Below are 23,211 nucleotides of genomic sequence, written 5' to 3'. Positions count from 1 at the left end.
GGAAACTTAAAAGTGTTGGATGATGGCCCAGCTATGCGGCACATGCAGGATGTGCTCCTACAGCCTTATTAAAATCTAAACAACGCCCAGATTTCAAAACACGTCTGGCCCCCAGGGTTTCTGGCAAGGGATCTGCCAGAAATAAAAGTGTCATACATTGACATGTCCCCAATGAGCATGCACTCTGTTTTGTTCTAGTTTATTCTATTTCATTTTTTGGAAAAAAAAAAAAAATGCTGGCTGCTGCCGAGGAGGTTGATGTCACATCCCGCTAGTGGCTCAGTATTCACAGTTTGAAAAACTCGAGGGACCTTCTGTTACTACCTAGACAGGGTCCACTCCCCCTGCCGGACTCTGCAGTCCTGATCTGCAATGATTTCTCTGGGTGCTGCTGTCCTTGAGCCCCTGTGACTCCTCAAAGGGCAGGGAATGTGTCTGACTTATTTCTTGTTGCGCCCCCAGCTTCTGCTACAGGGCCTGGCTAATTACGTGGTAGGCGCTTAATAGATGTTTGTTGAGTGAATAAATGAACAAATAGCGAGCTAGGGACAGAGCTGGCACTGCAAGCCCGCCAATGCTGCTTCGTAGGACTCGATAATTCTGCCTACATCATTTCCCAAGGCACAGGCTGACCCCCGCACGTCCGGGGCGGTGGGAGGGGATATGCTTAACGTGAGCCTCCTTTCTGGATGAAGCAGGACTACATTTCCCACAAGCCTTAGGGCCGGAACTACAGCTCCCATAAGCCTCTGCCTCCGCCAGGTTCTGTGCCCTTCAGCCACCCAGGCGGCGAGTTCCATCTTTCCTCGCCCCCCGCCCCCCGACGCCAATTCCACTGCCCGCACCTTGCGGGCAAGGCCGAGCACCCCCTCCCGCCCGCGAGGAGCCTGCCTCAGTTTCCCCAATGAGACCCCCGGGGAGGCAGCCCCTTTCCCCTCCCCCGGAGGTGCCCAGACGAGGAGCGCGGCGCCCCGCGGGGTTGCGAAGTGCGGTCCCGCGCGCCACGCTGCGCGGTGTCGTGGGGAGGCTCGGGCCCGCGGGGGGTGGCGGAGCGCGCCGGGCGGGGGTGGCGGCCGCCTGCGCCGTGTGTCGCCCGGGCTGCGTCTGGGGTGCGCAGCTCCGGCCCAGCCTCGCCCGGGGGACGCGTCGCAGGTGCTCACGGGCGATGGAGGCGTCCGCGCCGAGGGTGGGAGTCCGCGCTGCCGGGTGTGTCTGCAGCTCGGGGCGCTGGAGGGTGGGATGTGACCCCGAGACCGCGGCGGCCTGGCACGTGATGTATGTGTGTCCTTGTCTGGTGTGTCGGTGTCCCTGACGGACCAGGTTCCAGTCCCAGCTCTGCCACTTCCCGGCTGTGTGCCTTGGGGCAGGTGACTGCTCCTCGCTGTGCCTCAGTTGCCTCATCTGTACAATGGGCATGATGAAAGTACCTGTCTCAGAGGGCTGTTGTAGCATTGCACGTTTAAAGCGTTGAGAACCATGATTGGCACAAAGTGAATGCTCATCAGAATAAATAAAATCAAATAAACTATGATTATGTATCTTTTGTATGAGGCAAGTGCTTGTGGTTGTGTAATGTCTGCGTAACCTCACAGGAAATGTGCGTGTTTGTCATGCGTGGGTCTGTGTGTCTTTGTATGTGTAGCGTGTGTCTGGCTGTGTGTGTTATGTGTGCCCGTGTGTGTTTATGTATGTGATGTGTGACTATGGTGGGGTTTCATGTCTTGGTAACCTTGTGTGAAATGTGTACATGTTTGTGATGTGTGTATCTTTGTGTGTCTGTGTATTTGATTTGTGTGACTGTGTGTCTCTGTTATGTGCCCGTGTATTTATGTATGATGTGTGTGGCTGTATCTGTGTATGTGATATGTGTATGTATGTATGTATCAGTGTGTGATGTGCTTATGTGTATTTTTGCACATGATTTGTGGAGCACTGTATGTACGAGTGGTGTGTTCCCATGTGCATGTGTATGTAATGTCCCTGTGTGTATCCATTGGGATGAAGTCTGTGTGAGCGATGTGTGTATTTTGTGTCCTTATACATGCATGAGTTATGCGTGCTTATGTGTATTTGTGTATGTGATGCGCCCGCCTGTTGTGTCTGTGTTTACCCGTGTGTGATGTGTGCATATGTGTGCATGCGTCCGTGCAGATGGTGTCTGTGCGTACCTGTGCGATGTGCATGGATGTGACACTCGCGTCTGTGGGTATTCTTGGTTGCATCTCTGCACGACACCTGGTGTCCGAGCGGATCTCTGTCCGTGGCGTGTGCGGCTGTGGATTTGGGGCTCCACTTTGTCTGTGGCGTGTGTGGGTCTTTGTGATGTTTTGACGTTGCTGCGTGGCCGGGTGCATCTGCTGCTAGCCGGCCTGCCTGTGCGTTTCCAGTGCGGCGTCCCTGCGTCTTTGTGTGTGACGTGTACGTGTCCCCGTCTGCTGGTGGCTGTCCACCTTTGTATGTTGCGTGCTTGTCTGTGAGGGTCTCTGCGACGGATGTCAGCTGTATGTGGATTGCGTGTGCCTGACATCTGCATCTTAGCGTGTAGCACGCGTGTCCATGCGGGTGGCATGTCACAGCGGTGTCCGAGCCAGGCACCGTGGGCCTAAACCTCCCCCCCCAAGTGTGTACCCGTCCCTGTCTGTTCCTCCCCCTCCCCTCTCCTCCCCTCCCTCCTGGCAGCCAATGCTACGGGGGAGCCAGTTGCCATGACGACGCTCCATCCTCCCTCCGTCCTCCCTCCTCCCACCCTTCCTTTGACAGGCTCTCTGCTCCCCCAATCCCGGCCGCCCTCGGGGGCGGGGCCCTCGTTCTCGGCCCCCCCATCCTACCCTCTCCCCCCACCCCAGCAACCCCAGCTCCCCAGCTCCTCTCCTCTGTCCGCCTCTCCATCCCTTCATCTGTCTGTCCCTTCGCAGAGGGGGCGGGGGTACCTGAGCCAGTAAGCAGCCCCTCCCTCCCCCTGTCCTGCGTCTCCTGCCCCTCTCCTGGGCCGGGAGGAGGCCAGGGTCGCGCGGGTCCCCATGGCTGGGGGCTGAGGGCCCGCCCCCCCCTCCTCCCCAGCCGCCACCACCTTCACCTCCCTTCCATCCTCGACAAGATGCCTGCTCCCGGCGCCCTCATCCTCCTTGCGGCTGTCTCCGCCTCCGGCTGCCTGGCGTCCCCGGCCCACCCCGGTGAGTCTGTCGGCCCATCCGTCCGTCCAGCGGCCCCCACCCCCACCGCGGCCTCGCCGCCCGCCCGGGGTCCGTCTGCGGGGCTGCTGCTCCGTCACCTGCGCGCGCGTCTTCCCGCAGCCGGCCGGCCTGGGGAGCCGCCGCCGCCGCCAGCCGGGCCTGCGCGAGGGAGGCTGCGGGCCGGGTGGGGAGGGGTCCGTTTGGGCAACATGTGTGTGTGTGCACGCGTGTGTGCGTGCAGGTGTGTGCAGGGAGCCGGAAAGACAGGGCCTCCGAGAGAATCGGGGGCAGAGGACAGGGATACTATCTCTAAGGGGGACACGACACAGGCGGCTGTCGCTGGCTTCGGGAGATCCAGGGCTTGCGGAGTTCCCTTCTCAGGGTCTTGGGGTGGCCACAGTGGACATGTGTGTGCGCCAAGCGTCCCTAAAAGAGACAGGTCTCAACCTCCCCTAACTCGGGGTTCCAGCATGGGGCAAGAATCTTCTCCCAGCCTGCAGTTAGGAGATCATCCTTCTTCTCCAAATACAGGGTACTGAGGCTGTCCATGCGAGCGTATTTTAAATTCTGCAAGCTCCAGGCCTCACTATTACTCCTCCTTCCCTCAATCCTCAGTGGAATTAATCTAAACCTAGGGTGAGGGGATGGGGTGGGGTGGGGGGGTCCCAGATTGGGCCGGGAGGAGGGACCCCACCCCCAACCCAACCACTTGGGAAGGCCCCAAACTACAACACCCACAATGCCCCGGGCCATCCGGCTCCTCTGCCAAGAGGCCCTTGGTTGCGGAGCATCATGGGAGTTGTAGTCCAAGACGGGCCGGAATGGTGGGGGGCATGGAGCCCAGGAGCCAGGGTCTTGAAGCCAAGACCCCAGCCCAGCCCTGTGCCCACAGATGGATTCGCCCTGGGCCGGGCTCCTTTGGCTCCTCCCTACGCCGTGGTCCTCATTTCCTGCTCTGGACTGCTGGCCTTCGTCTTCCTCCTCCTCACCTGTCTGTGCTGCAAACGGGGCGATGTCGGCTTCAAGGTGAGAGGCACGAGGGAATTCAACGTGGGGACAGGACTCCAGCAAGGTCTTTTCCCCCAACCCCGGAGGTTGGTGAGGGAGAGGGGACAGTGAGTCCCAGAGCACCCCGTATAGCCTGAAGTTACGGCAAGACCTGGAGCCCCGGGGTGTGGAGATTGGGGATGGAAGTTGGGCTGGGATTGGGGGACCGTTACGAGAATGATGGGGGCACATACTTAAGAGAAGGACTATGGCGTGTCTCTCAGCCCTGTGTTCTCCCACTCCCTACCCCTCCCGGCCCCAGGAGTTTGAGAACCCCGAAGGGGAGGACTGCTCCGGGGAGTACACTCCCCCGGCGGAGGAGACGTCCTCCTCACAGTCGCTGCCCGACGTCTACATTCTCCCGCTGGCCGAGGTCTCCCTGCCAATGCCCGCCCCGCAGCCTTCACACTCAGGTACGGCGCCACAGCCTGACCAGGTCCCCCTGGGCCCACGGGGCGGGCGGGGGGCCCTGAGCTTCTTCCTTCTGGGGCAGGGAGCCGAGGCCAGGGGCGGCTGATGGGAAAGGCGCAGGAGGGAGCCCCAGAGTCTTGGAAGTAGCCCCTAGGGAGCAGGCAGAGAGCATCTTGCTGGGAGCCGTTGCTTAACCCAAGACCAGATTTGGGGATGCCTGTGGGGCAATCAGTGGTGAGATCCACCGAGATCTCAGTCTCAGAGGCAGCCAATGGGAGGCTGAAATCGCATCATAGGCTAGCAGGATGCCAACGGGAAGAACTGATTGGAGGCTGGAATCCTGTGCGCAGCCAATGAGGAGGCCGAGATTCTGACGCGGAATGTTGGAGGCAGCCAAGGAAGAGACTGGTGTCTGCTTGGCTCCCAGTCCCAGCTCCCCACCGAACTGGGGTGTGTTGGTGGCACTTGGGAGGGGAGAGAGGCTCAGGGGCTTCCCTCTCTTGCCCTCCCCAGACATGACCACCCCCCTGGGCCTTAGTCGCCAGCATCTTAGCTACCTGCAAGAGATCGGGAGTGGCTGGTTTGGGAAGGTGAGTGCGACAGAGGGTGGGAGGTAGGGCTCACACAATCCCGGGCTGTCCTGTTCTGTGTCCACCCCCTGCTCTCACCACCTCTCATCTGTCCCTGGCCTCTTCCCCCTCCCCCCTCAGCCCACCCATTGCCCCCTCTGTCCGCCTCTCAGCCCCTTCCACCCACCCCATACCCCCGCATCTGTCGGTCAGCATCTCCCTCCTCACTCCATTGACCACTCCGCCGCGCCACCCGGCTCTCCACGCGTCCGTCCGTCTGTCCATCCTTCCATCCGTCCCTGCGTCCATCGGACTCTGGGCCCGTGAGTCTCTCACCCACGCCTGGTGGGGGATGAGGGTGGTGGGGCTGGAAAAGGAGGCGACACCTGGGAGCCATGGGTTGGGGTGGAGCTAGTCCCCGGGGGTGGGGGGACGGGGCTGGGGAAATGACTCTCACTGATCCCTGGTTGCCCCTTGACCAGGTGATCCTGGGAGAGATTTTCTCCGACTACACCCCTGCCCAGGTGGTGGTGAAGGAGCTCCGAGCCAGCGCAGGGCCCCTGGAGCAGCGCAAGTTCATCTCGGAAGCACAGCCGTACAGGTACTGGAGGCCTCTCGGCCGGCGTGGGGTCTGGAGGCCCGAACTCCAGGTTTGCACCTCACGGAGGTCACTCGCGGGAGTGGAAGGAGCACAGTGTGGAGTCAAAGCCGGAATCCACCTCTTCCTGGCCGTGCAACTCTGGCATGAGGACTTCCCTCCGAGAGCCTCGGTTCTTCCTGGGGACAGAGCTAGGGACAGGAAGAGAGGCAGCGTGTTGGAGGTGGGAGGGGCACAGAAGCTGAGCTAGTGGCCCATCCCCTCCACTCTGAACCTCAGGATCTTCATCTGAAAGGGGAAGCCTGAGTATCCTCAGGAAGAAGGCAGCTGAGAGGTTGCGAGACTCCCCCTGGGTTAAGTGCTGGCTGCCTGCTGGTGGTTCCCTTCCTCAGGCCGCTGCGTGTGGGCGAGGAAGGCTAGGAGAAGAATCACAGAGCAGGGCCCCAAGCAGGTGCCCAAGCGGGCCACTGGGGAGCTGTCCCCTGCCCCCCTACCCCTGTTGCATTGTGAGGTCTGCCCGCTCCCATGCTTGGTCTCCCTTCCACTCTAAGGGCTCCTAGAATGAGATCTACATAAACATTTGCCAGATAAATGCCTCATGAGGTAGTGAGTTCCCTGTCACAGAAAGGGTGTGTACACACAGACCTCTACACACAGAACAGTTGTAAACGTGGGGTTTACCCTGGCAGACAGAGACGCTGGGTTTTGGCACTCCCTTGCTGCAAAACCTCCCATGGCTCCCTACTTCCCACAGGACGAGTCCCACTCCTCCCCACAGCCCATGGGCCCTGCACAGTCTGACCCTGTCCCCTTCCTGCTGCTGCCCTTCTTACATAGAATCCTCGCCCCCGTCGTGGGGTCTTTGTCCTTGGTGTCCCTTCTCTCTAGAATATCACTCCTCGCTCAGTCCCAGCTTCGAACTGGGGGCTCCCTTCCCCTCCTCAGGTCTCAGCTCAGAGGGGCCCTCCCTGACACCCACTCCCATCTAAGGAGGGCCCAGGGATGCTGTGTCCTCCGTAACACGGAGCTCAGGTTGTCATTATTTTATCTGTGTACTTGTTCATTGCCTGTCTCTCCCTAGACTCATGCTGGCAGCCTCTAGCCACGTATGGCTCTTTAAATTTAAGCTCAATCAAATCAAATCAAGTTAAAAACTCACTTCCTCAGCTACACTCACCATATTTCAAGTGCTCGATGGCCACAATGTGGCCAGTGGCTCCCACGTAGGATAGTGCAGGTCTAGAACATTTCCACCTTCACAACGTTCCGTTGGACAGCACGGGTCTACGCTGGCAGCTGAGGGTCCATCTTGTCCCCTGAGTACAAGTGCCATCGGCCCTCAGTAGACATTTGCTGAGCGAGCCACAGACCTGAGATCAAATCCCAGCTCTGCTACTATTATCAGCTGTGTGACCCTAGGCAAGTCACTTCACTTCTCTGAGCCTCTGTTCCCTTCTGGATCCAAGGAGGGTCAGCCTGCTATTTAGCAGGGGTGTTGAGAGGTCTGACAACAGAGTGGCTGGCCGTGGCTCAGATTTGCAGATGTGCAGCCAACCTAGGTTTCCTTCTACATCGGCCACCCTAAATCTCCCACGTTGGGATCTGCAGCCATGGTCCAAGACCCAGCACGTGGCAGAGGCTTTATAAACACTTTGTTGCCCGATTCTTCTACCAAGCAGGGACAAGAGGCGAGAGGCGCTGTTCTCCCAGGTAGAGAAGATCGTACCAAGTACACCAGCCCCCAGCAGGAAAATAACTTACTGTGCACCTACTCCTGGCCGACCTCTGGGCTGCAAGCCTGAAATGTTAGAATCCTCCCACAGACCCCAAGGCCTAAAGTCCTTCATTCCACATGTTTTTATTGAGCATCTACTAGTCTAGGCACTGGGGACACAGCCAGGAACAGGACACCCCAAATCTTTGTCCTAATAGAGCTCATCACCTGGTGGAGGAGACACACAATAAATAAATGAAGACGTACATTATGAGAAGAAAAAATATCAGAGAGTGCTAAGGACCATGAGGCCACGAGGCGGTGGGATATAGATGGGCCATTCATTGGACAGGGTCATCGGGGAGGCGGGATTGACTAGGAGGAACCAGCCATGCAAAGCATTGTGGGAAGTGTCTTCCAGGCAGAGGGAACAGCAGGTGCAAAGGTTATGAGACAGGGATAAGCTCGCTGAGAGTGAGCAGGCCTGCCGATAGTTAGATGGCAGGACAAAATTAAAATCAAACATGTCACTATGTCAAAATAAAAATAAGAGCAATAGGTAGGATCCCTCACTGCCTAGCAGCTTCTCTTGGATCTCATGGAATTCTTCTCCAGTCTGAGGGAGTTACTAGGACTGTCCCATTTTTCTGATGAGGAAAACTGAGGCAGGGAGGAGGGAAGTGACTTACCTGAGACTGCACACCTAGGAAAGTGGGCATCAGGAGACTCTTACCCACAATGGGAGGGTACAGAAGGAGCATCCAGCCCAGCACTGGGGGGCAGGGAAGCCTCCTGGGGAGATGGTGTTGGGACTGAGGCCTGGGGAGGAGGACTCCCATGAGGGGAGGGCATTCTCCAGGGAGAGAACTGTAAGTGCGAGGCCCAGAGTCTAAGCCAGGGCCTGTGCGTTTGGGAAAACGTCCATGGGGTGAAGCGACGCTGGCCAGCGCGAGGGCAGGAGAGGCCAAAGAGCCGGGCTCTCTCCTGGGGTGCTGGGGAGCCACAGAGAGCTGCGAGCAGGTGAACGTCAGGTCGGGGGCAAACAGAGGGGGAGAGACTGGAGTCATGGAGGCTGGGAGGAGGCTTGAGCCAGGGCTGTGGTGATGGAAAGGAGGGGACAGAGAAGAGTGGGGGGCAGGAATGAAGGGTGGGAGGGGTGAGGAGGAGGGAGGCAAGGGGGTGCCTGGGGTCTGGCCCCAGGATCGGGTGGTACGGCAGTCCTGAGGTGGGGTCCTGGGGAAGGAGTGGGGTGTCGGTGGGAAGAAAAACCCAGTGAGGAAACTGAGACCAAAGAGGCTGAGGCTGCAGTCTGGTTCTGCTGGGGGGTTAGCGTGGGGCACGAGAGGCGCCTCCCTCACCCAGCCACTCCCCACTGCCAGGAGCCTGCAGCACCCCAACGTCCTCCAGTGCCTGGGCCTCTGTGTGGAGACACTGCCCTTCCTGCTGATTATGGAGTTCTGCCAACTGGTGAGGGTCTGGGGTGCTGGGGGAGGCCGGAGTGGGGAGCTGGAGGGGGCGCGGGAGGGGGGCAGGCCCAGAGCCCCAGGATTGTCATCTGGATTGTCATCATCACAGAGACACCTGTGTGCCTACTGTGCCCCTGGCCCCCCTGAACTAGCGGTGAGGTGGGTTCTGTTATTGCTCCCTTCAAGCAGCAGGGGAAACTGAGGCTCAGAGGGGCTGCCCACACAGAGCAGAGGCCACCCCCATCCTCGCTGCAGACTGGCTGGATGTGTGAAAGCCTGGGAGGGGCTGCGGGTGCTGACTCTTCCATGCCTTCCTCCAGGGGGACCTGAAGCGTTACCTCCGTGCCCAGCGGCCCCCTGAGGGCCTGTCCCCCGAGCTGCCCCCTCGAGACCTGCGGACACTACAGAGGATGGGCCTGGAGATCGCCCGCGGGCTGGCGCACCTGCACTCCCACAACTACGTGCACAGGTGGGCCGCCCAGTGAGCCACGGGGAGGAGCTACTAAGGAGAAGGCGGAGGGAGGGAGGCTTTGGGGGAGTGGCCAGAGAAGGGAGAGTGATGATTGGCTGATGCAAAAGAGGGGAGGGTCAGAAGGAGGAGTCAGCAGAGGAGGCGGAGTCAGGAGATGAGTGTTGTGAGGAGGGGAGGGGCCAGGCGATGAGGGGGAGGAGTCAGCAGAGGAAGGGAGGAGCCAGGAGAAGGATGAAGAACAGCGATGGAGGAGTCAGGGGAGCAGGAGAAAGGGAAGGAATCAGGTTTGAATGGATCAGGGGAAGGAGGAGTCAGGGGAGGAGGAGAAAGGGAAGGAATCAGAAGGAGGAGTCAGGAGAGGAAAAGGAGCCAGGCGAGGAGGGGGAGGAGTCAGCCAGAGGGAGGAGTCAGGAGAGAAGGGGCCAGGAGGACGGGGTGAGGCAAAGGCGGAGTTAGGGGAGGAGGAGGGGTCAGCCTGAGGAGGCGGGGCAACGGGGCGGGAGAGGCGGAGACAGCTGTCAGCGAAGGGGAGGAGTCAGAGGTGAGGAGGCGGAGCCTGTCGGGGGCGGTGCTGCCTCTGCGCTCACCTCGGGCCGCCCTGCCCCCAGCGACCTGGCCCTGCGCAACTGCCTGCTGACCTCCGACCTCACCGTGCGCATCGGAGACTACGGGCTCGCCCACAGCAACTACAAGGTGGGGGCTGCCCTCCGTCGGGGCGGGGGCCCGTGGGGGTGCTCTGAGCCGCCTGACCCCGCCCTGGCCCGCCCCCCAGGAGGACTACTACCTGACCCCAGAGCGCCTGTGGATCCCACTGCGCTGGGCGGCGCCCGAGCTCCTTGGGGAGCTGCACGGGACCTTCATGGTGGTGGACCAGAGCCGTGAGAGCAACATCTGGTGAGGACCAGGAAGGGGGAGGGACACTAGATGCCACTGGTTCTGCAGATGGGGAAACTGAGGCCCCGAGGGGGAGGCCCCTGGGTGGATCAGGGCTGGGCTCTGACCCCTCTCTGCCCCTCTGCTCCCCGCAGGTCCCTGGGAGTGACCCTGTGGGAGCTGTTCGAGTTTGGGGCACAGCCCTACCGCCACCTGTCAGACGAGGAGGTCCTGGCCTTCGTCGTCCGCCAGCAGCACGTGAAGCTGGCCCGGCCGAGGCTCAAGCTGCCCTATGCAGACTACTGGTGAGGGCTGCCCTGCCCCAGGACCCGACCCTACATCCCGCCCAGCATGGTCCCAGCACCTCGCCCCGGTTCCCACACCACCCACGGTCTCACTCGCCCGCCTCACCACACCTCTCAAGAGTGAAGAGGGGACATCCCCAGCCCCTCTGCCAGCATCTGCTACTTGAAGGGTGGAAACTGAGGCAGGGAGTGGCAGAGCTGCGATTTAAACCAAAGTTTAACTAACTCTGAAAAACTCCTGTTGCTTACTTGTCTCTGATTCCAAAACTCACAGCCCAAACAGGGACACCACCCTGGCCATCATTCCCTCACATCTGCTTTGCTGTCCTCTCTTCCTCTAGGTCCCTGTCACCCTCCATGGTCTCAGTCTGCTCCCCCACCCCGTTACCTCCCTCTGAATCTCTGCCCTCCTGTTACTTCCTCTCTGGGTCTCTGTCCCCATAGCTGGGTCTCTGTCCCCTCCTCCCTGGGTCTCTGCCCTGCTCACTCCTGTCCCCTCACTCCAGGTATGACATCCTGCAATCCTGCTGGCGGCCACCTGCGCAGCGCCCCTCGGCCTCCGATCTCCAGCTGCAGCTCACCTACTTGCTCTCTGAGCGGCCACCCCGGCCCCCACCACCGCCGCCCCCACCCCGAGATGGTCCCTTCCCCTGGCCCTGGCCCCCCGCGCACAGTGCGCCCCGCCCGGGGACCCTCTCCTCGCCATTCCCCCTTCTGGATGGCTTCCCTGGGGCTGACCCTGACGATGTGCTCACAGTCACCGAGAGCAGCCGCGGCCTCAACCTTGAGTGCCTGTGGGAGAAGGCCCGGCGTGGGGCTGGCCGGGGTGGGGGTGCACAGCCCTGGCAGCCGGCATCCGCGCCCCCAGCCCCCCATGGCAACCCCTCCAATCCTTTCTACGAGGCGATGTCCACGCCCAGCGTGCTGCCGGTCATCAGCGCCCGCAGCCCCTCAGTGAGCAGCGAGTACTACATCCGCCTGGAGGAGCATGGCTCCCCCCCTGAGCCCCTCTTCCCCAATGACTGGGACCCCCTGGACCCAGGAGTGCCCGCCCCTCAGGCCCCTCAGGCCCCCTCCGAGGTCCCCCAGCTGGTGTCCGAAACCTGGGCCTCCCCCCTCTTCCCTGCGCCCCGGCCCTTCCCGGCCCAGTCCTCAGGGTCAGGCAGCTTCCTGCTGAGTGGCTGGGACCCCGAGGGCCGGGGCGCTGGAGAGACCCTGGCTGGAGACCCTGCCGAGGTACTGGGGGAGCGGGGCAACGCCCCGTGGGCAGAGGAGGAGGAAGAGGAGGAGGAGGGCAGCTCCCCAGGGGAAGACAGCAGCAGCCTTGGGGGTGGCCCAAGCCGCCGGGGCCCCCTACCCTGCCCCCTGTGCAGCCGCGAGGGGGCCTGCTCCTGCCTGCCACTGGAGCGGGGGGACGCCGTCGCTGGCTGGGGGGGCCACCCCGCCCTTGGCTGTCCCCACCCCCCAGAGGACGACTCATCCTTACGGGCAGAAAGGGGTTCCCTGGCCGACCTACCCCTGAACCCCCCCGCTTCGGCCCCCCCCGAGTTTCTGGACCCCCTTATGGGGGCGGCGGCGCCCCAGTACCCCGGGCGGGGGCCACCTCCCGCTCCCCCCCCCCCGCCGCCACCTCCTCGGGCCCCCGTGGACTCGGCTGTATCCCCCGATCCTCCTTCGGCCGTGGCCAGTCCCGGTTCAGGCCTGTCATCTCCGGGCCCCAAGCCGGGGGACAGCGGCTACGAGACAGAGACCCCTTTTTCCCCCGAGGGAGCCTTCCCCGGTGGGGGGGCGGCCGAGGAGGAAGGGGTCCCTCGGCCGCGGGCTCCCCCCGAGCCACCCGACCCAGGAGCGCCCCGGCCACCTCCAGACCCGGGTCCGCTCCCAGGGAACCAGGAGAAGCCAACCTTCGTGGTTCAAGTGAGCACCGAGCAGCTGCTGATGTCCCTGAGGGAGGACGTGACAAGGAACCTCCTGGGGGAGAAGGGGGCGGCCGGCCGGGAGACAGGACCCAGGAAGGCGGGGAGAGGCCCCGGGAACAGAGAGAAAGTCCCGGGCCTGAACAAGGACCCGACAGTCTTGGCCAACGGGAAGCAAGCCCCAAGCCTGAGCCTCCCCGTGAACGGGGTGACAGTGCTGGAGAACGGGGGACAGAGAGCCCCGGACATCGAGGCGAAGGCGGCCATCGCGGAGAAAGCAGCGGAGAATGGGGGCCTGGGGTCCCCAGAGAGAGAAGAGAAAGCGCTGGAGAATGGGGAGCTGACACCCCCAAGGAGGGAGGAGAAAGCGCTGGAGAATGGGGAGCTGAGGTCCCCAGAGGCCGGGCAGAAGGTGCTGGTGAATGGGGGACTGACACCCCCAAAGAGCGCGGAGAAGGTGTTAGAGAATGGGGGCCTGAGGTTCCCCAGGAGCACGGAGAGGCCGCCAGAGACTGGGCCTTGGAGAGTCCCAGGGCCCTGGGAGAAGATGCCCGAGAGTGGGGGTCCAGCCCCCACGACCGAGGAGCCAGCCCCAGAGACCTCGCTGGAGAGAGCCCCTGCACCCGGCGCGGCGGCCTCGTCCCGGAACGGCGGGGAGACAGCCCCTGGCCCCCTTGGCCCAGCCCCCAAGAACGGGACCCTGGAGCCCGGGACCGAGAGGAAAGCCCGCGAGACTGGGGGGGCGCCGAGAGCCCCCGGGGCTGGGAGGCTGGACCTCGGGAGTGGGGCCCGAGCCCTGGTGGGCACGGGGATGGCGCCCGGCGGCGGCCCCGGAAGCGGCGTGGACGCAAAGGCCGGATGGGCAGACAACATGAGGCCGCAGCCGCTGCTGCCGCCGCCCCCGGAGACACAGCCGAGGAGGCCGGAGCCAGTGCCCCCGAGAGCCAGGCCGGAGGGGGCACCCGAGGGAGAGTCCGGGGCCCCAGACAGCAGGCCCGGCGGAGACACGGCACCCAGCGGAGACGGGGACCCCCCCAAGCCCGAGAGGAAGGGCCCCGAGATGCCACGGCTGTTCCTGGACTTGGGACCCCCTCAGGGGAACAGCGAGCAGATCAAAGGTGAGGCTGGGGGAGCACTGGCTCCTCCCCGGTGCGCGAGGGCGCGCTGCGGCCAGGGTGCGGGTCAGGCTGGTGGTGGCCAGGCACACCCGGGGGCCACACCGCCTGGGCTCAGAGCCTGGCTCCGTCCCTTGCTGGCTCTGCCCTTGGGCAAACGTCCTTACTGCTCTGTGTCTCAGTTTCCCCGTCTTCCAGAAACAGACGACAAGGGTAGCACCCACCTCTAGGGTGCTTGTGAAGGTTAAATGAGTTAGGACTTCCAGAGCACTTAACCCAGTACCGGGGACTCAGTAAGCACCTGCTTTTATTACTGCCGCCATTGCTGCACACCGGGGTTCTCAAACGCAGATGCCCACAGGGGCCACGCAGGACAGGCAAATGGACAAAGTGGGCAGAGGGAGGTACAGGGAGGGGACCGAGGAGACAACGCCTTGTCTAGAGGGGGCAGCCACTACTGAGGAATGCCCACCCGGTGTTGCCAAATCTGCTACTTTTCCCTTATAAATCAGAGCTCTGGGTTTTTTTTTTTTTTTTTTTAACTGGTTGCAACCAATTCAAAGCAAAACCTGGCTGTGGGTAGGCCAGGCCCCCGTGCTGCCAGGATGGATGTGATCTCTGGTTTACACTTTCCAATGAGCTAAGACATCTGTCCAGTGTGCCAGGCCTGCTCTGTGCCAGGCCCTGAGCTGTCCAAGGGGCCCAGGGAGTCTCAGACCCTGCTTTGGCCTGAGCCACCAGCCATGGAACTGGTGAGCTGAAGGTGCAGATGTAGAAATGCCTTCCGTGAAACGGGAGTTTTGGTAAGGGCACAGGAAATGTTTTGCAGCAGAGGGAACTATTTAAGAGAATATAAATGGAGGGTACAGGTAGACAGCTTCTGTTTAGCTGTGAACATAGGGTGTATGGTCCCACCAGAGTCTCTGCGAGGCCCGATTTCCTTAATACTGGTATGAAAGTTCCAAATGGCTGGGTCCAGTTTTATACTGGCGACCTCATAGCCACACCTGAGGAAGGGTTATCACCTCCACCTACCAGAGCAGCCTGCGGCTCAGTGGGTAAGGGTCAGGCAGGAGACTGAACGCAAGACTTTCCTTCCTCAAAGCCCGCAGTGGTAGAACTCTACTACTTCCTTGAGATTGTTTTGGGAAATTTGTGACCAGCTGTTTCAGGAAAGACCCTGGGCAGTATGAGAATGTTAGAGGATGAGCAGCTAAGCTGCCTCAGAGGATAAGGGTTGGATTAGGGCTGCTGAGTGAGAAGAGGCAGGGAATGACCTGCTTTTTTTTTTTTTTCACTTAGTGAACTCCTATTCATCCTTCAAGACCCCACCCAAATTTCCCCTTCCCTGGAAAGCCTTCCTGATTTCTCATTGTTGCCCTATTCTTTTTTTTTTTTTTTTTTTTTGAGTCAGAGTCTCGCTCTGTTGCCCGGACTAGAGTGCTGTGGCATCAGCCTAGCTCACAGCAACCTCAAACTCCTGGGCTCAAGCGATCCTACTGCCTCAGCCTCCCGAGTAGCAGGGACTACAGGCATGTGCCACCATGCCCAGCTAATTTTTTTTTTTGTATATATGTTTTTAGTTGGTCAATTAATTTCTTTCTATTTTTAGTAGAGACGGGTCTCGCTCTTGCTCAGGCTGGTCTCGAACTCCTGACCTTGAGCGATCCTCCCGCCTCGGCCTCCCAGATTGTGTTGCCCTGTTCTTTATCCAGGTACTCACAGCCCCTGATAGCTCCCTCTATCCAGCATCCCCCATAACCTCATCACCCTGAGATGGTTGGTCAGGGAAGGCCTCAAGCAGGTGACTTTTGAGCAGGTGTGAAGGAAGGGAGAGGGTGAAGCAGGTGGACGTGAGGGGGAGAGTGCTCCAGGTAGAGGGCACTGAGATGGGCACTAGCTTGGCAAAAGGTCAGTGAAACTGTAGTAGAGAGAATGAGAGGAGGAGAGTGACCCTGTCCATATCCACCTGTCGCCCTGCCCCTCCTGTCATCCCACCACAGCCCCCACAGGGCCTAGCACACTGTTCGCTCATGCGCTGATGCAGGATTGAGTGGCCCCTGTTTATTTGCCAATGAGGACTGAGGCTCAGAGAGGTGGATCTGTTTGCCCAGGGACACACAGCAAGCAACTGAGCAGGACAGGCTTGGGATTCCAAGCCAGGTTTCCTCGTCCAGGGACCTAAAGTCCTTCCCTTCCCAGCAGGCTGAGATCGGGGAGTCTTGGGGCAGAGACAGGGCCTGTAGATGGTTGGATATCCTACTTTGGCAGTGGAGGGCCAGAGAGGGGAAGTGCCTTGGTGAATGTCACACAGCATTGTGTGTGATATTAATTCCACAAATGCTAACTTAGCACTCCTATGTGCTTGGGGCCGAGAAATCGGCTGTGAATGAACCAGACTGAGTCTCTGTTCTGTGGCGAGGCAGACACTAATGCAAACGCCACAGGCACATAGTCGCACTCTGAGATAGCCTGCTCAGAAGGACAAGCGTTCAGCGGTGTGGGGCTCAGAGTGGGCGCTCCTGGCGTCCTGGGAGACAGATGGCTGCCGGCTCTGGGATGAGCAGGCCTTGCGCTGGGAAAGGGAGTCCGGGCAGAGGGAACAGCATGTGCAAAGGCTTGGAGGTGGGAGGATGGGGGGCCACGTGGCTGGATGGAGGTCGAGCCACAGGAGGCCAGGACGGGAGGACAGGCCAGCGGGACCAGGGCGCTGGGCGAGAGCCGAGCTGCGCGGGGCACGGGGAGCGGAGGGGTTCGGCCCAGGGCGGTGGAGAAGGCCCCAGCGCAGCCTGCAGGCCTCGGAGGGCTGGGGCTGAGGCCTCGGCTGTGCTGGGGGCTTCCCCGAGGCCACACGGCTAGGGGGAGGCCTGCCTCAGTTTCCCCGGGGACAGGGGCTCACCGCGTCTCTCCCTCACAGCCAAGCTCTCCCGGCTCTCGCTGGCGCTGCCGCCGCTCACGCTCACGCCGTTCCCGGGGCCGGGCCCGCGGCGGCCCCCGTGGGAGGGCGCGGACGCCGGGGCTGCTGGCGGGGAGGCCGGCGGGGCGGGGGCGCCGGGGTCGGCGGAGGAGGACGGGGAGGACGAGGACGAGGACGAGGAGGAGGACGAGGAGGCGGCGGCATCGGGCGCGGCGGCGGGGCCGCGGGGCCCCGGGAGGGCGCGGGCAGCCCCGGTGCCCGTCGTGGTGAGCAGCGCCGACGCGGACGCGGCGCGCCCCCTGCGGGGCCTGCTCAAGTCTCCGCGCGGGGCCGACGAGCCCGAGGACAGCGAGCTGGAGAGGAAGCGCAAGATGGTCTCCTTCCACGGGGACGTGACCGTCTACCTCTTCGACCAGGTGCCTGACCCGCGCGCAGGGAGGGCGCGGCCCGGAGGGCGGGGCCTAGGGCGGGGGCGGGGCCTAGGGCGGGGCGGGGCCTGGAGGGCGGGGCCTAGGGCGGGTCTGGAGGGCGGGGCCTAGGGCGGGGGCGGGGCCTAGGGCGGGGCGGGGCCTGGAGCTCCTCAGGGGAGCCCAAACCTGGGGCGGGGCCCGGAGGGCAGGGGCGGGGCCTTGTGGGCGGGGCCTGGGGCAGGGGCGGGGCCTGGAGCTCCTCAGGGGAGCCCAAACCTGGGGCGGGGCCTGGAGAAAGGCCAAGGCTGGCGTTGGGGGCGGAGCCTTGGGTGGGGCCGACCGGGCGGGGCGGGGCTTGGGGAAAGACGGGTCCAGGAAATGGGGCGGGACTAGGAAGATGGGTCGAGGCCGGAATGTGAGGGCGGGGACTGCGATGGGGCGGAGCCGAGAGGCTGGGCGGATCCTAGAGCCGGGCTGGGACGGGGGTGAGGGCGGGGCAGGAGAGGCCTGGAGAGTGAGGGCGCATCTGGAAGGAAAGGGGGTGCCTACCTTGGTAGTTAAGTAGCGGAGGTAGAAAGTGTAGAAGAGGATTGGGGCGTGGCCTGAATGCTGTGGGCGGAGCCTAGTGAGAATTTGGCCAGAGTGTGCTGACCAGGCTGGCTCAGGTTGGGGCAGATCTTACCCTCCAGGGAGGAGCCATGGATGGCTGGGCTGCAGGGGGATTAAGAGATGCAGCAGGTAGTGTCAATACATTTGGGGTGGGGTCAGGGGTGGGCGGGCCTAATGACTGGGGGGGTTGAGGATTCTGTCTAGAGTAACCGGGGATAGTGTTGAAGAGCAAAAGGGTGGGCGAGGCGGCGCTTGTGGACTGGGGCACATCTAGATGAGCCTGGGGCGGGCACACCGGGATGAGATCATGACATGAATGAGAACAGGGCCAAGGGCTGGGGCCTGGGCCACTGGGCCACACAGGTGGGACTGGGATGGCTGGAGCAGGTGCACTGCTGCGGCATTGCCGTCGGCCCCGCGTGCCGCGTGCGCAGGATGGAGCAGGGGTTTGGAGGATCAGGTGGTTCCGGGGCCCCAACTTGGACGCCTGCGGCCTAGGTCGCAGAGGCAGGCGGGACTGCCCGAGACGGCGCGCGGCGTGCAGAGATTAGGGTTAGGGGCTGCTGTGGAGGCGCGTTAGGAGCGGGGAGAGCATTCCCGCGTGGGCTGAACACCTGCGGGCGGGGCTCCGCAGTCAGGGAAGGAGCCTCTGGCCCAGTTGATGCCCCAGGCTTCCAAGCCAGATTAGGGGCTCCAGCCGCTTCTCCAGACAGCGCGAGTCAGTGATTATACATTGGGGTGTCCGGAGCTCCAGAAATGTTAGCGGGTTTTGTTGTTTGGGGGCATGCGGTGCGTGGGGTGTAACGGTTCGTCTCCTCTGGCTCCCCGTAATCTGCCTTCACAGGAGACGCCAACCAACGAGCTGAGCGTCCAGGGCCCCCCCGAGGGGGACACGGACCTGTCAACGCCCCCAGCGCCCCCGACGCCTCCCCACCCCGCCACCCCCGGAGATGGGTTTCCCAGCAACGACAGCGGCTTTGGTGAGGGGCGGGGCCGAGTTGGGGGCGGGGCCTGGCGCGGGCCGCGGGGGCGGGGCCGGAGGGCGGGGCGGGAGTTGGGGCTGGGGGCGTGGGTGTCTGAGGGTCTGACCTGCCGGCTTTCTGTCCCCGCCGCCCCCAGGAGGCAGTTTCGAGTGGGCGGAGGATTTCCCCCTCCTCCCCCCGCCCGGGCCCCCCCTGTGCTTCTCCCGCTTCTCCGTCTCGCCTGCGCTGGAGACCCCGGGGCCCCCCGCCCGGGCCCCCGACGCCCGGCCCGCAGGTATGGTGCTTCGGGCCCTCGGCCCTGCCCCACCTCTGCCCGTCTCCGTCGCCCCCTTCTTGTCCCCATGTTTGAATTTCCCTGCCTCGCTCCCCCCAGTCCCTTCCTTCCCCGTTCGGTCACCACCTACACCGCACCGGCTCTGGAACCAGCCGAGGCCAGGCAGTGTTCACCAGAGGGTCTTGGGCAGGCAGGCGCTCTCCCCAAGCCTCAGTTTCCCCTTCCGTAAGGATCCCCCGACTTTGCCCATCTGTATCCCGTCTCTGCGGTCATACTCTGGCCTGGTACTTGCCGGATCCTGATCCCACCTCCGCTTGGGGGGCACCTTGGTCGGAGGCAGGACGAGGAGAGAGGAGACCGCGTGCTCACTGCTGGGTAGTGCGGACCAGAGCAGGGGACAGGGCCAGGGGGTGCGGTGACAACGGTCCTCCTGCTGCTAGGAGCCGGCCCCCACGTCGTAGACCCTGCACGGCGCTTGCCCCGTTTAAACCCATTTAATCCTCACTACGGCCCCATGGGGTGGATTCCAGTCTCGTCCCCAGTTACAAAGGAGAAACTGAGGCACAGAGAGGAGTGGGGCGCCCGAATTCAAACCCCCGGTGCCCCGCATGAGTCCGGGCCCCCTCCAGTAGTCGACATTCGTCAGGTTCCTCTCCTGTGGCGCTTCACACCCGCCAGATCACTAGTCCGCAGCCGCCTTGGGAAGGTGTCACGTCACCCTGAGCTGAGCGTGCTGATGCCCAGGCCACCGTCGGGGACGGAGGGCGCAGGCAGGGCTCGCGCCGCAGGACTGGCGCGGCGCGCTCTCTGCTGCCCCCTGCCGCCGATCCGGAGAACAGTTCCCGGGAAGGGGGCTAAGGTAGAAGGCGCAGCTGGAGCTTTTCAGGGAGTTTCATTCCCGCTGCCCCAAATCTTGCGTGAGTCCAGATATTGGCCCTGCCATGTCTCCGCTGCGTGACCTGGGGCAAGGCACTTTCCCTCTATGTGCCTCAGTTTCCTCGTCTGTAGAATGGGGACGATAACAGAATCTAGCTCACAAGATTGCTGAGGGGATTAAAAGGCTTAATCCTGCTGTGTGCGCAGCACGGGGCCGGGGTCTCTAACCGTGAGCTGTTATTGCGCTTAATTAAGTAGCTGTTCCCTGAGCATCCGCCGCGCGCAGGCGCTGTGCTCGGCGCAGGGGTGCGGCGCCTGGCGGGACGGGTCGGCCCTGCGCACGCAGAGACAGCGCAGTGCCGCGTAAACACAGGACCGCAGATGCAGGGGTGCTGCGAAAGCAGATGACAAGAGAAAAGGGCTTTGCATCCCCGGTAGAAGCGTCTTTTAACCAGGACCGGAAGGGTTGGTTGTCATTAACTAGGTGAAGGGGAAGGGGACAGCTTGCAAGCAGAGGGGACAGCTTGCACACTGGGCCCGAGGCAGGACAGGGCTTGCCAGTTCAAGGAACAGAAGGGACATCGATGCGGCTGGGGTTGCTTAGAGAGCATGGGAGGGTGAGGCCGAGAGCCGGCAGGGCTGACCAGGTAGGGCTTAGGTGGGCTGAGGGCTGGAACCTTACCCTGGGGGCACTAGGGAGCCATGGAGGACTATAAGCAGGGGTGGGGCAGGGGCAACGTTGAGTGTAGGAAGATCCCTCTGGGGCCATGTAGGGGCTGAGGAAGAGAGACAGTGGAAGCTGGGAGGCTGGGGCCAGGAGGAAGAGGATAGGGAGACAGGGCTGTAGGAGTGGCTGGGTGGGGTGGGGTGGGGGACAGGGCAGAGAGACACAAGGGCAGGAGGGACAGGACTGGGGGCTTACTCATTCTTCCCTTGGCTGCATCCTCAGGCCTCACCCAAATGTCACTTCCTCCCTGAGGCCCCCATCTCGGGGCCCCTGTGAAGACAAGGTGGGGTGGGTTCCAGGGCGTGGGGACACCAGCCAAGTGGTGAGTCAGGGCCGAGGCTAGCAGGGCCAGCAGGCGAGGATGACTTCACCTTTAATCACCAGGAGAAGAGACGGAGGGCCCAATCATGTGAAACCCCAGATCCCTGCACTCAGTCAACAAATATTCCTGCTGCAGCGTGGGCTGGGCAGCCGCCAAGCCCGTCTGTCTCCCAGGACATGCCGTGGGGGCCCCGGGTGGGGTCCTCCCTTCCGTGCTCAGCCTGGTTCTGTCCCCTGAGTGCTGGGTGCTGAGTGATGCCACATATCCCAAAGTCTCCCCGCTCAAAAGGAAATGAAGGCCATGCCTCTCATTTAAAGAGGGAAACTGAGGCTCAGGGGCAGGGAGGGAGGGTGTTGGCTTGGCCCAGATCCTGCAGGGAAGAAGCACCAGGTAGAGAGGAAGCGGGCCTGGTGTGTGGCTTTCGGGGAGACCTTGGTTTTCTGCATCTGAGGAATGGTGGGGTTTCCATTCCAGTCGCAGGAGGGCAGAGGCGCCATCGGGGAAGGGCAGGCAGATAGGAAGCTCTTTGACAAGGTCTGGGGTCCTCCCAGAGTGAGAGGCGAGAAATGAGGTTAATGACTGGGCTTCAGGGCTCACTGCAGGGACTCAGAGCGGCTGGGGAAGGGGATATTGCAGCGCGGGCCTGAGTTACGTGGGAAGAACGTTCCAGGTGGCGAGAGCAGCAAGTGCAAAGGCCCGGGGGTAGGACTGTGCTCGGAGCATTAGCGGAACAGCGAGGAGGCCCCTGCAGCTGGAGCCAGGGGGAGGAAGAGGGGTGGGGGAGGACAGAGAGGGCAGAGTGGGTCACGCAGGCCTGTGGCCCCCAAGGAGGGCTTTGCTGTCACTCTGAGTAAGTTGGAAGCCAGGAGCCACCTGTGGCTTCCTGTGCCTCCAGGAATTTCACGTCCCTCTCACTCTCTCCACGCCCAGGCCCCGTGGAGAACTGATTCCCCAAAGGCCTGACCCCGCTGCACCCCCAGAAGAGGGGCTGAGAGTAGAATCCTCTGTGGACGACGGAGCCACTGCCACCACCGCAGACGCCGCCTCCGGGGAGGCCCCTGAGGCTGGGCCCTCCCCCTCCCCTACCATGTGCCAAACGGGAGGCCCAGGCCCCCTGCCCCCCAGCCCCCCGGATGGCTCCCCTGACCCCCCGGACCCCCTCGGTGCCAAATGAGGCAGGAAGCCCCTCGCCCCTCCCTGGAGAGTCACCTTTCTCGGAACTGAACTGAACTCTTTGGGCCTGGAGCCCCTCGGCACAGCGGAGGTCCCTCTCCCCCTGCTCCCGGCCCCCCGCAGGGGCCGCAGGCTTTGGGGACCTGGACCCCCCATCTTGCGTCTCCCCTCCCCCTCCCCAGCCCGGCCCCTGGAGGGGCCTCCGGTTCAAACCTTCGCGTGGCATTTTCACATTATTTAAAAAAGACAAAAACAACTTTTTGGAGGAACGTGGGGCCTGCGTGTGTTTTGGGAGGTGGATGCGGGGAGCGAGTGCCACCCAGGAGAAGTCCCCATCTTCACGGCGCTGCCTGCCGACTGGACAGCGAGGCTCAGAGCGGGGAAGGCCCAGGCAGCGAGGACCGACTTCCCTGCTTGTCACCGTCCCGCTCTGGGTCTGGCGTGTGTGTCGCCGGACTTCGGTGGCAGCCTCCACTGATGGCTTCAGGGCCCAGGAGCAGCCACGAGGCTTGGGAAGGTGGCAGCCTGTGGTGGTGGCCAAGAGCTGTGCTGGGGCTGGGGGCTGGTGGGAGCCCAGAAATGACCTGCTGACCCCCACGCTGGGTCACGACAATATCTCACACACCTTGGATCAGCACTTCCAGTTCCCCAAAGGTCAGGGGCCACCTCACTGTCCATGTGGCTCTGCCTCGGTTTACCTGTTTCTCCATGTGACCGTTCACCTCCCTGACATTCTCACTTCTTGTCTTCACCCTAACCACTCCGTCCCTTTCACTCTCCCTTGTTTTTGTCCCTTTAGCTGCCTGTCTCACGCTGCCCCACTTTTGGTCCCCACTTGATCTGTGTTTTCCTGTCTCCCCGTCCAAGTCGCAGCCTCCTCCTCCGTGTCTAATTCTATGTCTAGTTCTGTTTCTTTGTCTGAGCTCCTCCCTGCCTGTACTTTTCCCTCCCTGTCTGCCTCCTTGTCCCTGTCATCTTTCTCTTATTGCTTCTGCCTGTGCTTCTGTCTCTCAGTTTCTCCTGGACTGTCTCTGCCTCCGTCTGCCTGTTTCCCTGTGCCTGGCTCTGTCTTTGCCCCTCTGATCTCTTGGCCTTGACCTGTACCTTGTCACCTTGGGACCAGAAGACCCACTGACGTATTTGAGGGATGCAGTTTGGATGGGGGAAGAGGGAAGGGGGAAAGGTGGGCACCTGGCTGGGATGCTAGGGACTCCGATTAGGAATTAAGGTGATAAGGACATTAGGGTCACATGTAAGTCCT

At 62.2% G+C, this 23,211-nt stretch overlaps 1 protein-coding gene across 1 annotated transcript; it reads left to right on the top strand.

Annotated features, from left to right (window-relative positions):
- Nucleotides 1-1,097: 1,097 nt before the first annotated feature.
- On the top strand, nucleotides 1,098-22,327 carry LMTK3 (lemur tyrosine kinase 3). Its single transcript, XM_012754363.2, has 16 exons — nucleotides 1,098-1,206; nucleotides 3,061-3,173; nucleotides 4,066-4,199; nucleotides 4,483-4,633; nucleotides 5,145-5,221; nucleotides 5,683-5,801; nucleotides 8,892-8,979; nucleotides 9,299-9,447; nucleotides 10,059-10,143; nucleotides 10,223-10,344; nucleotides 10,479-10,628; nucleotides 11,135-13,662; nucleotides 16,577-16,992; nucleotides 18,440-18,575; nucleotides 18,715-18,852; nucleotides 21,708-22,327. Exons 1-16 carry the CDS (start codon nucleotides 1,166-1,168, stop codon nucleotides 21,722-21,724), a joined length of 4,464 nt encoding a protein of 1,487 aa, XP_012609817.1. The 5' UTR covers nucleotides 1,098-1,165; the 3' UTR covers nucleotides 21,725-22,327.
- The last annotated feature ends 884 nt before the right edge of the window (nucleotides 22,328-23,211 follow it).

This window comes from Microcebus murinus, chromosome 16, assembly GCF_040939455.1.
Source record: "Microcebus murinus isolate Inina chromosome 16, M.murinus_Inina_mat1.0, whole genome shotgun sequence".
NCBI classification, from domain to species: Eukaryota; Metazoa; Chordata; class Mammalia; order Primates; family Cheirogaleidae; genus Microcebus; species Microcebus murinus.
The sequence above is the reverse complement of the archived record's forward strand: the minus strand, read 5'-3'. Positions and strand labels throughout refer to the sequence as shown.